The sequence below is a fragment of the Gracilinanus agilis genome, chromosome 4 (assembly GCF_016433145.1).
Source record: "Gracilinanus agilis isolate LMUSP501 chromosome 4, AgileGrace, whole genome shotgun sequence".
Lineage (NCBI taxonomy): Eukaryota > Metazoa > Chordata > Mammalia > Didelphimorphia > Didelphidae > Gracilinanus > Gracilinanus agilis.
Window position 1 is genome coordinate 338,381,719 of NC_058133.1, and position 13,472 is coordinate 338,395,190.

A 13,472-nucleotide genomic window follows, 5' to 3' on the forward strand; every position below is an offset into this window, starting at 1 on the left:
TGTATATATATACATATATTTATAAGGAGGAAACTTACCCCATTGGGAGGAAAGGAAATCCACTCTAACTCTGTCTGTTGTGCTTTAGAGTCCAGCAGAAGTACTGAAAAAGAAAATACCCCTTCTGAATGATATATACATTATTTTTAACTAGGTTTTAAAAAATTATGTGGTTTAAGGAACAAGAAAACTTCATAGGAATCATTATTTTATTTTATATACACATGCATATAAAACCAACATATATATCCAAATGATCACTGTACAAAGTTGGTACAACTATATTCAACTTTCTTTGGGGAAAAAATCATATTGCATTCTTCAGTGAAACATGTTAGGTTGGAGGGGTCTTCTCTTATCAAAAATTCAAATAACAAAATCAGAAAAGTAGTAGTATGAACTGGTTTTCGTTGCCTTCATTTTATGGGATTTTAAATTATTTAGTTAACAATAGGTTTATGCAATCTGGAGGCCTTAACATTTTGTGAAAGCATATGATGTACTTATATGTCAGAAGATAATTGCAATATATTATTCAATTCATTTGAATTAATTTGTTATTGTGTTCTAGCACAATTATTTCATGGAGACTTTTCAGAACTGGCCTAAATTGAAAAAAAAAACATTAAGTAAAAAAAAAAAAATCAAATTTATCTTCAATGTTTTTTAAATCATCATATATTGCATGATTTATAAGTTTTTCTAAAGAATGGTTCACAGTGTTTTATTTGAAATCTAAAATATTAATTTTGCTTCCCTTTTTAATAGGACATTATCTAATCATAAAATCATCTAATTATAATTTTGTACTACTTTTGACAATTGATTGGTAATTTTAGTATAATTTATATTATCAAAAGTATTAGAACATAATTTATGTTAATCAAAATTTTAATTCAAACATTTGTAAAAGAATAACTGTAGAGATGATAAATGCAGATTAAATAAACAGATAGGCATAGTAATAGAGCAGGATACATAAGAAATATGTACACCTAGACTTTAAGTTTGGCATTTACTGATTTTCTATTTTCTTTTAGTAGAACTACTTTCCGTATTTCTTATTATTATAAAACGAGGATTTAAATGTTATTTTCACTTTCTAAAAAATAAGTATTCTTCAAAGTACCAAACTACCTTTTAAAACAAAATCAACTTTTTTTTCAAGTAGTAATGAATGATCTTTTGAAGTTAAAAAAAGTGAGAAAAAGAAAACAAAGTTGACCATCTACTTTAATAAAATAGGGTTTTTATAAAGGCATTTTACTCAAATTTTAATATTCAGTAATACTAGATTTTCCATTCTGAGATTAGCATCAAAATATTATTAGATGATGCAATAAAAACTTTGTCAATTTTGGAAAGTAATGGAAACATGTTGAGAAAACATAGAGATAATTAATAGACTGTATGTTTAACCCTTTCAAGCAAGGCTATACTCCCCTATAAGTAATCTTTATTAGTAAGCTCTTCTAAAATACTGTTATCTACTTTAATTCAGTAATCTTTGATATAGTAAATCTCTTATTTTCAAGGTGATCTTGAAAGCAAGCACCTTGTACAGATGCATCTTTTATGTATCTAGTGCTTCTAAACAGAATTGAAAGTTTATTTAAAACATATGTAGCCATTTTACTGGTTGTAAGCTGGAGATTGGCACTTTTTTTTTTTTACTCGGGTTCTTTTTTAGGGAATTTTATTTTTACCCATTTAAATTCAGATTGAAGGCAGTAAAACAATGAAAGAGTTATAGATATTTTGCCTTTGAGATAAACTTGGGGGGGGGTAACTAAGGCACAACAATTTAAGTTCAAAAATCACATAACTCATTTACTTTTCTTGGAAGACTGCTAGGTAGCACTTCCAATTACGTTTTTGAGGCGGTTTTTTTTTTTTTTTGGATACACTATAGCACTGTTGCAATTCAAAAACTGGGAGGGGGGCACTAAATTAAAAAAAAAAAAAGTTTAAGGTTAAAGATAGAAATCAGCTAGGTAGCTTAATCAGAAGCAGTTCTAAAATGATCAATCCATCTACCCCTGCTGCTCCACTCCCCAGCTCAGTTCTTAATGCCTGATTCTCGGCCCGCTCAGAACATTGAGTGCCGGCCTCACTCCAAGCAACTCACAGAACCTACAGCCCTGGAGGCTCGGAAGTGGAGAGTCGCCCGGGAACTTCGAGCCCAGGGACACACACTGCTCTAGGCCTGGGGAAGGGGGAGGGGAGGAGGTGTGCTAGACATGAGGTGAAGCAGCAGCACACTCCGAAGACCCTGAGTCTGGGTTGAGTTGGGGAGCAAACAACGTCAGCCCTAGACAGAAAAGAGCAGGCGCGGAAGGCAGGCTGGAGGGAAAGCTGCATTTGTCCCGGGGCATCTTTTGAGTTCCTGGGACTGTAAGGATCCGAGAAAAGGAGGAAAGGGCTGTTGGGGAGAGATGTAGACGCCTTTAGCTCTGGCTTGGGTAACAGAGGTCTAGTCAGTGGTGTGGGCAAGGGGCTTCCGGATGAAAGGACGCTCTCCTCCTATCAAGGAGGGGGAGGGGAGGGGAACTCGTAGCCCGAGCTGGGACTGAGGGATGAGGGGGTCAACCAAGAAGAGGAAAGCTTTAGGGAAGTGTCTCCATTGAGTGAATTGCACTGGCGGAGTTGAGTTTTCTGAGAAAACAGCTGCATTTCGCCTCCAAGCGTCAGACCCAGAATTTTCCTCTTCTCTCCTTCCTTCTCTCTCTCTCTCCTCTCTCTCTCCTCTCTCTCTCTCTCTCTCTCTCTCTCTCTCTCTCTCTCTCTCTCTCTCTCTCACACACACACACACATACACACATACATACATACTCATACTCACACTCACACACACAAATTGCTCTCCATGGGATAAAGAGGAGAAAATACGCTCTTCCAAGCCCCAGTTGTCCTCTTGCCCTTAGCTCCTTAGGGTGACTGAGTGGAGGACCGGGTTACCTGCGTAATACATTTTCCAACTCTGGCCCTTTTGGGAGGAAGGTGTTCAGGGACCGCCTGAGGCTGGATCATTTATTATTATTACCTATTTATAGCCTGCACGGTGGGAATCTTGACACTTTCCCGAGAAGATCAAAGCTCTCCCTTCACAAGAATCTCTCACCTTTTCCACCCCCTCAACCTCCCCCCTCTAATCCCCCGCACCCCCCGCATTCTGGACCGAAATAGCATTGGAATTAAAAATAAGAAACCTCTCCATGGATCTTGGGGTAGCGGGGCAGATGAAGGGGAGTAGAATGAAACCAGGATTTCTAGCTACAGGAACCTCTCCCCCTAGTGATACAGATATTTATAGCTTAAACTCCTGCTGGAAGTGTGTGTGCCTGTGCGCCTGAGTACCTTCTAGCCTTCTGTGCAAACTTTTCCTCCCCATCCCGCTATTTCGGTACAAAAGGTATAAAGTGCAATGAACGAATCTTTAAACGTTCATTTTAAAGACAATGTGTAATTTTCCTTTTTAATTGCCATTTCTGGCTTCAATGGTTTTGCCTTTTTACAACTCTGTTGAGCTGCGGGTTAGGGTCCCTTTTGCTTAATGAATTCATCTTTAACACAAATTGGAGATTATGAAATTGGGATCGGATTGGGGAGAAGGGGGTTCAGGAGATGGATATAAATGAAGGAAGGAAAAGGAGGCTGGGAAATCCTTGGAGAGAATAATCACTTAAGTTTTCATAGATTTAGTGAAGCCGTGTCAATCTCATTTTTGGTGATTTCTCTGCAGTCTCTAGAAAGCAGGTTTTCTTTAGAGATATATATTGCCCCCTCCACACGCACACATGCACACACACACACACACACACACACACAACCACCACCCCAAATCTGGTTTCCAGCATCACTTTAAATGCATTTTCTAATCTCAGTAATATAATGCTTTTAAATCCTTTGAAGGTGAACTTTGGAAATTGCCCCCTGGAAAAGAATAAGATTTGATAGTGCTCAAAAGCAAAGCATTTTAATTGACAGTTTTTTTTTTTTTCCCCCAGCTCCAACTACAGGCACAGAAAGGTATTTTACCTCCTGTCAATGGTTCAAAGGAGGGGAAAATATATAACCACACACAGGCGTAGCTGGCTGGCTAAATGAGACCATCTCTTTGCATTGACAGAAACAGACATCGAGGCCCAGGTCACTTAGCCTGGTTTGATTACTGACTGCTTAAACTCCAGAATTAGGTGGGGGCAGGGAGAGGGAAAAATCTGTGCCATTGATTTTTCATGGATCACTCTTCATTTTTAAACTATGGAACCCTACCTACATCCCCATCCATCCCACCATGAGGTTTTAAAAAGGGGAGAGGAGAAGAGGAAGAGAATATTCTTTTTTTTTTTTTTTTTTTTTTTTTTTTTTTTTTTTTTTTTTTTTTTTACCCAAGCATTGGGTTTGTAACGCCACTGTCTGTGAATGGAGATGTACATTTATTGTGGCGTCTGAGTGTGCTGCCTCATCTCTCTATGCACTACTTCACCTTTTCAGTGTTATTGTTCCATCCCAGTTGCTGTGTGCCAACAGCAGGGGCCTGGGCAACAATCTGAATCGGCAGTGAAGACTTTATTAGGGTCCCGATCTTGATTATCTTACAGAAGTCTGCACAGTCCTCTGGGAAAGGACCGGACTCCAGGAACTAGGCAGAGGTTTGAATAAGACACTAGAGGCTGAGCGCCCAAGTCCCCGACCAAACTCCGGCTGTAGCTTCCACAAACGAACACACGAACACACACACACACACACACACACACACACACACACACACACACACACACACACACACACAGAAGCTTGCATACCTTCGACCCTCCCCAGGGTGTTAACAAAACAGCTAGCTCAGAAAGACTCCCTTCCGACCCTTCCCCATCGCACGCGAGTGCCCTCAAATCGTACCAGCCACAAAATCCTGTCCCGATCTCTTCAAGCTCACCCCATGGTGCAGGGATGTATGGAGGGCGCTCCGAGCCATCCCGCTTGCCTCCCTCCAGCCCAGAGCGCTTACAGGGGTGGAAGGGGATTGGGAAGAGGATGGAAAGGAGGACAAGAGTGTTTGCTGCATGCAGCTCGGCTCCTAATCCTATACATGAACCATTTCGCACGGAAGATTCAGCTAAATAGATAGCTAAGTCAGAACAAACTTTGCTTTCCCTATTGCCTTACCTTCTTTTGCAGCCTGTGCCTCCCCCATGTGTGCAAAGCGGAGCAGCCAGATGTAGCATAAAATAATCCAGGAGGGGTACCGAGTTTGAAAAACCATGGTGCATGAACAGGTTTGAGGGTTTATCTTAATTATCTCAAAAGGGAATCTGCTTTAAATGTCGTTTGCTCGGAAGTAGGTTTGGGTTCGCTTTTAGCATCAATTCCTCTTCTCAGTCCCAGGCCCGTTCCTCCAGATTGGTGATTTTATTGGATTTTTTTTATTCTTCCCTTCTTTTCCTTCCTTCCTTCCTTTCTTTCTTTTTTTCCTTTCCCCCTTCCAATTCGTTCGCACCGTATTTGCTGTCTGCAAGTCTCCGACTGCAGACCGGCCGCTCGCTCCACACTCCAATAATATCAATTAGGGGGAAAGGGGCGGGGATTCCAGGCCGAAGAGCAAACCGTCAGTCTAAGAGAGTGGCAGCAGGAATCGGCCTCCCAGATGCTGATTCCCAGAGCCAGGGGGCGGATCTCAGGGTAGGAGGCTGCCCAGGACGCGGAGGAGGGGTCGGAGGCGCAGACCAATTGGCGGAGAGTGGAGTCAGGTTGCTGTTGGTAGAGGATTCCCCTCAGGTTCTGAGCTCTGTGCGATCTAGTTGTGTGTGGAAAGGAGAGTTCGGGGTTGGGAGAAGAGGCCAATGCTGCTGTTGGCTTTCTGCTTTTAAGAATCGGGGCATTCGCTTAGCAAAACAAACGTGAAGATAGTGTTCTAGAAACAGATATCCGTTCACATCCATCCAAGTCTCTAAGGTTTAGAAACTAAAGGTAAAAGAGCCTGGATTCCATTGTTACAAGTCAAGGGCTCCTAAGCGGTGATAAATCGCTGTACCTTTAAGGGAAGTGGCTTTTATTTTAGGAGATTGATATTCAAAACTCCATGCCTGGTAACTTTGTTCATCACCTTTCCCCGAAGTATTCCTGTTTCTCCTCGTTTACCCTTGCTGCTGCTTGCTTCCCTTCCCATTTTTTCGGGCACCACCCACAACTCTCTGTGGAAGAATGAAAGCAGTTAAATGTATCACATTTTAAAAATGTTTCCAATAGTTTAAAACAAACCATGGCAAAAGAAACTGAGGAAAGAAAAGCGAAGAAATCTTTTGTTTTTACTCCTCTTCCCTTTTTGTTTCTTAAAAGCCTTAAATAGGGGCTCTACAGTGTTCATAATGAAATGAAACCTTAATGCCCAAACTCGAAGCGTCTTAGTAAAATCCGAATCATTTATCTAAAGTCGTTTCACCTCATAGCATTTTTCATTTGTGAGCACCCACCCAATTCTCTGTCTAAATTTTGCCAAGTTCTTCTCCTAGCATGCCATCACAAACCCAATTCGTCGTCTCTTTTCAAACAAGAAATTTTACAGTTCTCTCATTTCTTTTACACAGGTCTATTACGCTTCTTGTAATTATCCTTTTAAAATTTTAAACTTTTAAAATACAATTTTGAAAAAAGTTAAAAAGAAAAAAAAACTTAATAGTTCCTCTACTGCCCATGCTACCCACCTCACAACAGCTATAAAAAGTAGCCTCAGAACTGATTAAGTGATCTACCTCACAACAGCTATGAAAAATAGCTGTTTATTAAAGCTGATTATTAAAGAGTAATTTTCCTATTAAAAAAATAAAACAATTTAAAACCATTACCAAACGTATAACAATGACGTTTCTGAGGGGGGAAAAAAAGAATCAGTTGTCAAATCATTAATTTCGAAGTTTACCAAACTGAAAAGAAAAGAACCTCTCTGTCTATACATGATTCTACTTCCCTTTTTTGACTTATTCTCCCCTCCCCTTCTTTATCCTCTGTCATTTATGAGTTCTTTCTTGGTAGGTTGTTTAAAAGAAAAAGTTGTTTTTCCTAAGAATTCAATCTCCTCTCATCTTCATTTAAAATCAAATGTAAAATAGATATTTTTAAAAGTTATAGTGGTAAAAATAGATTTGTCCTAAAATAACAGCAGCATTCTTAAACAATTACAAGTTATTGTCCTACGTAGTTTCTAGGTTTCTAACCAGTTTTCAGTTAAAGATAGGAAATGAAATATCTTCTCTCTTCCCTTTGGCTTGGCAGTTTGATTTTTTAATATATAGATATAATTGTATATTTCTAGCTGTTATGCCTATTAAATTTTTTCCAGAAATTATATTAAAAACATCTTGAGTACTTTTTAAAGGATGTAAAGAAAATGTAAACAGCATAATGGATTAAACCTTGGAAAGAGATAAAGAAAAATTCATAGAAGACTAGCAATGTTTTGCCAAGGTTATAGATTTTAGAACAATCTTTATACAAATAGATGCTTTAAGAGTGAAAATTGCAGACTAAAACACTTAAATTAAAAACATAGATATTCCCATATCGACTTCGTAAATATCAGATATCAAAACTACAAAAACCATTTTTATTAAACAACTTTTGATACATGGAATAAATTCTCTAGGATTTCATGCACTTTCCCCAGGGTCTCATCCCTACTTCTAAGAATGACACCAAGGTAGCCTTTAAAGTTTAACATATTCCTTTCATCTACTGAATGACTAATACTCAGTGGTGTGAATACAAATACCTTTTCATAAACCCAAGAAACCCATGAAAGTAATGTCTTTCTATACTTTGATTGGTATAGTAACTAGCATATGTATAATTCCTTATTTTGTTGATTTCTCTCTGTCAAATACATACTCTCATAAGTGTCTGTCCTTTGGAGGGGGAAAAAAAAAAGTCTTCTCATTAAATGTGTATACAAGGCAATTGACATTTTTTGAGGGGGTGGGGAACTAGAGATTTGTACAATGACATAGAAAAAACCTTCTATCCAGTTAGTTTCCCATAATACTAAGATACATCTTCCAGAAGTAGTAACATTTAAATGTAAAATTACTGAGCCAAAAAAAAGAAAAACTACTTTGTAGGTTATATTTTTTAAAATATAAAAGCATGTGAATTGAATTTAGATTGCCATTAGCTGAAGTAAATTCCACCCATCTATTTGTATATGAAAAATGAAGGCAAAATAAATAATCAAGGTAGATTATAGAACATATGCATTTCTAGAGTACTGCACCTTTTTATTAAATTTTTACAGTGGCATTTAAAAAATTCATTATAACCTCTCTTCTATTATTTTAAACACATTTTTCTCCTGTGTAGTTATAGTTTTACAAAATGGATATGAATAGATTATTAATATATTCAAACTTGGTTCAAAATGAAGTCATTTCCCTCACATGTCGGTGTTGCATAAATTACTTTGAAAATATCTTTTTTCTACCCCACCCCCATATCCTTTAGGTAGCTTCAATTGTTACATCAGATCATATATAATTTTAAGCAACTGTTTACAAATTTTAGGTGCCTTATAACTAATAAAATACAATAATTATATTAAACTAGCATAAAAATAGAAATTGAGGCTTTCGATAAACTTTTAAAATTCTGCTTCATTCCATAAGCACATCATATAAACAGAAGCATGAAAAGTGTCTAGTTTTGCTTCTGATCAGAGATAGACAAAGCAATACTTTTAGGCCTCAAAAAAAGCATTTTTCTTCTACCTAATTAATAGCAATCATATATGTATGCATAAATGTATATGTGTACACATATATATGTACAAATATATACATCTTCAGTGAAGGGTTAAATTCTTATCTTCTCCTTTCCTTCTGGGAAGTTACTATTTACCTTGGTAAGCAAGCACAGATTTTAAGTAAGTAAATATTACTTAGAAATAAATTTAAATGATTCAGGCAAATAGAACCTATCAATTTTCACATATAAATCCTTTATAGAGAGGGAAAAGGAAAAGGGAAGGGAAAGGCACAATTGGAAGCTCCAGTTGGTTACAAATCCCACACCATCAAACTAAATGGTTAACTGCAACAATGAAATCAAAGGGCTGTTTCTGAACCTACTACTTTTGCACTTACAGTCTAAATGCATTCACAGCTGGCAAATGTGAAAACGCAAGTTCATCACAGAAAAGGGGTAATTTAAACTGAATTAGAAAAGGTACTGTGCAGAAGAAACTGATTATAAACTGAAAAGAGACATTATGTGTAAGTTAATAGAGATTACAGAAAAGTAGGTTCTCTGGTTGTGATTTTAGTCAAAATGTAAACAATCTTTTCCACTGTGTAAGGAAATTATTTACATAGTTACATTAGCATGATTTATGTGCCATCTATAAAATATTTATTTACAATCTAACATAAAATGTATATAATCTAAGTTCTATTCAAGAACAAGGTATCTAAAACTTAAGATGACTTACACCATATAAAATCTTAAGCTAGAATTCAATTTTCTCTATCATTTATAATTTTGGAGGGAAAGGAAATTTTTAATTCTCAATATTAGAAATTTGGAAATTATAAGGAATTAAGAGTATAATTATCTAAACATTTATTACTTAGACTTTTACGTGTAGTTTAATAGAATAGGCTTATTTAAAGCAGCTAACATACCATCTAGAAGACTTCATAATCACTGTTGGGGAATTATGTTAAAAGGGCATTTGTCAAAAAGCTCATAGAGATCTTAAGGATCGGCAAACAGAGGTAAGGGGAAATGTAGCACATGCAGATTTGAAAGAATTTACGACATTTATCCTCTTAGAAGGAAGAAACAACCCTTTTTTTCTAAGTTTCTTGTTCCTCATATATACCTACCATATTTTGGTAAGTTAGCTTGTATGATAAAATGTCTCATAATTTATGTAAATTCTCTCTGTCTCTCTCTCTGTCTCTCTCTCTCTCTCAATAGTAGTTCTCACAATAGAGTTGTATGTTTCAAGGTCTAATATAAGAATTCAATAACCACCAGGGGGCACTAGAACCTCTGAGTGGCTCTATAGCCAATCAAATCCATGCAAAGGTAGCTATGGGCCAATTGGATGTACAATCATAGAATCACAGACTATTAGAGAGGAAATGGGACTTAATGATCATTTAGTTCAATCCTCTCATCAGCAAAGCACTGACCCAAAATAGCATTTCTAGGCATCGAACCACTGCTAAACCTGTCAATAGCTCCCAGGAGCTTCTCGAAGATAAAAAACTATTCAAGGATATGCTTCAGTCTGTAGTCATTCAGGTGGTTGTATGCCACAAACACTAAAGTGACACCAGAAACTTAAAGATGGCCTTTGATGAAAGAATCAGTTCCAGGCAACCCTAATGACAAATATAAACATACTCTGCATAGAAGTACAGGATTAAGAATCCACATGAATTCCTCTGAATCCCTAGATGGACCTGAGAAACAAGATAATTCTGTATTCCTTCTGGATGGAAGTAAGATTTAGAGAGAATGCAATCTACCTGACCTCAATGATAAGAAAACAAAGTCTTGATCATTATTCTTCAAGGTTATAGTAGGAAGTCTCAGAATCCTATGTCAGTGTTAAGGCTAAGACTAATTGATTTTCACCAAACACTAATCATGCACCAGCTACAGGAAGAGCACTAGTTTAGTTGCTAGTGAAAGGTAATAAAATATAGTACCATAGAGTTTAAAAATCTAATAAATAGATTGACAAATAATTGTTATAGGCAATAATATATGACTCATGCATTACAGGAAGAAAAGAAAAAATGCCATCTATGTGGAGAATAGTCATTAGATAAAGGGGCATTCAAGGAAGGTTTTATAAAAGGGATGCCATTTGAGTTGCATGTTAGGAGGCAAATTGGAAAGAAGGCATTTAAAGCAGTCAAAATGCGTGTGAGTAGAAGGATTGATGTAGAAACACTTGGAAGAAGCCAGGAAGTGAAGAGAGAGATGACAAGGGAAAGAATCTGAGGCATAAGAGACAACCAGTGAAAATTCAAAAAGGAGATGGAGTGTCTTGCTTGAGGAACAGCAAGGAGATCAGTGTCACTTGCTCATAGAGTATGTGAGGGAAAGGAAAGTAAAAGGAGAAACAAGTGAGGAAATAGCAAGGTGACCAATTCCACTAGAGTGGAAAGTACATTGATAAGAACTGAGATAAAGGAGGAACTATACATTGGTGCAAAATTGCAATGGTCTTAAAGGTGAGACAAAAGAGTTTAACTTTTAATAAGTAGGGTATAGAAAGACATAGCAAATTTTAAGCATTGTTGCATTGGCTAGAGCTAAGTAATTAATAAGTTATTCCATCCAACACTGGTCAAATCTCCTGACTTCCTCCTGTCTTCAGGGGAAAGAAAGAGATGCAATTCCATAATATACACAGTCTCCTCACCTGGACCCTGCCTTCAGAACAAAGAGAAAAAGACCAATTCATTTTGTGCCAGTCTCCTGGATTCTGGTAAAAAGGGAAAAGATAGAAATACCATTTCATCCTTTTCCCTCATTCAATTTCCTTCCAGAGCTGTGGAGCACCTAGACGACTCCATCCTGAGGCTAAACATCTAGGGATGTGAATAATCTACCTGAACATATTATTCCATATTTAACAAACTCCTGTAGAGCCATACCTCCTCCCTCCCACTGATTCTGAATCCTGGGCTATTATTAATTAAATTATATTTACTATCTCTCACCCTCTCTTTTATTCCCATTTCCCCCAAACTGATCACCCAAATGTTCCATTTTCAACCTACCCACCATTTCTACTCTGCTCTCTAGAGTGCCTCCACTAGAGATCATAACATACTTGAATATTGAATATTTTCCTTTCACAATCCTTCCATTTTCTGGCCTTCATTTCCATCTTCAGATTTCCTCCTGATGACAATACAGGCTCTCTGGGCACCCTTTCAATACCTGTCCATATTTTTGCTCATTCCTCCCACCCCCAATTATTCATTCATTAAGTTGGGGGAGTTGGAATACTTCTTGTTCCTCATTGCCATTTCTAATGTGTCTTATCACTATCACTCATTAATCTCTCCATCTTTGAAGTTCACACTATCCCTATTTTCCAATCAAAATACAGATAGGTTTTTATCTATTCATCTCTAGGATGTTCCACTTCTTTTCTCAATGGATTCAATGCCTGCATTATAGTCTTTCTCTCCTCTCAAAATCTTTCTCTCCTACTAGGGAACTTCACAATATGTTTTACTCCCAGAAAACACTAATACGTCAATCTTCAAGTCACTTATTTCCTATGACCTACTTCTCTACCCCATTTTTGCTACACATAGATAGCAATACTCTTAATCCAGCTATGAATTGTAAATGCACCCCTACCATGTATAGGAACTCTTCATTCCCTTATCTAGTCAGTCTGTTGTCATTCCTCCTACCTCTCTGCCTTGCCATTCCAAACCCTATTCTTCATCATCACCATGTTGTTTGATCCCCTGCATTCTCAGTTCTTTCTCAGGCCAACCCTCCAGCATGGGTTTATCTTTCCTCCCTTCCATATCTTGACCAGTTGGTAAATATAAAGTCTTCTCTTGAGTCATTTCCTCCTTATCTTTTCACCAATCTTGTCACATCACGCCTTTGCCTTAAATTACTGCCACAATCCACTGCCTTCACTCATATGCACTCATACATGCTGTTGAACAAAACTGGAAAAAATTACAAAACTCTGCTGACTGAGTTCACTAAAATTTATGTTACATATTCTAAACTGGGATCTCACTGCAGCAAGACAATCCTCTTATAGCTCCCTAATCCATTTCTTATCCCACTTGCCATAGCACATTTTTGAAACCTTTTGATCTCTCAACAAATCTCTCACATATTCTTTCCCCATACTCTCAGGTAAGAAGATTGTATCATAATTTACTGAAAAAATTCATATCTTTTACTAAGAGCTTCTTCCTCTCTCCTACTGTCCTCATTTCACATCACTCAGAGTCTTTTTGCCATTATCTCTTCCCTCATTCCCACCTCACATGAAGATATAGTCCTTTTTCTTGCCAATTCAAACTCTTTTACATGCATAAATAAATAATTTTATTCTATCCCATCTTCTCCAACAGAATACCCTTTCATTATTTCCATTCCCCCATCTTCAATGTTTTCCTATCTACTTTCTACTTCTCTGTTGCCTGCAAACATGCTCATATCTCCCCCATTCTCAAAATACTTTCACCTGACCCTTCATTCCAGGTAGCTATCTTTCCTCCTTTTTGGAGCTAAACTCCTTGAAAGTTTAACAATATACCACTGATGCCTTCAGTTCAACTCTTTCCCTCTTGTTCTCTTAACTCTCTGCATCTTGGATTTCAACTTAACCACTCCTAAAACTCAAAAATTTTCATTGACCTCTTAACTACCAAATCTAATGACCTTTTCTCATTCTCATTGACTTTTCTGCAGCCTTTGAC

The 13,472-nt window shown here is 37.3% G+C and overlaps 1 protein-coding gene across 6 annotated transcripts in view; it reads right to left on the minus strand.

Moving 5' to 3' along the window:
- EPHA7 (EPH receptor A7) overlaps positions 1-5,551 on the minus strand; it is a 216,539-nt gene extending 210,988 nt beyond the window's left edge. For all 6 annotated transcript variants that reach the window (XM_044674199.1, XM_044674198.1, XM_044674197.1 and 3 more), the window contains exons 1-2: positions 5,170-5,551; positions 39-103 (exon numbers count right to left, since the gene is read on the minus strand). In XM_044674199.1, coding sequence (XP_044530134.1) covers positions 39-103; positions 5,170-5,266 — 162 coding nt within the window. In that variant the 5' untranslated portion in view covers positions 5,267-5,551. The remainder of the gene's footprint in view (positions 1-38; positions 104-5,169) is intronic.
- Positions 5,552-13,472: the final 7,921 nt, after the last annotated feature.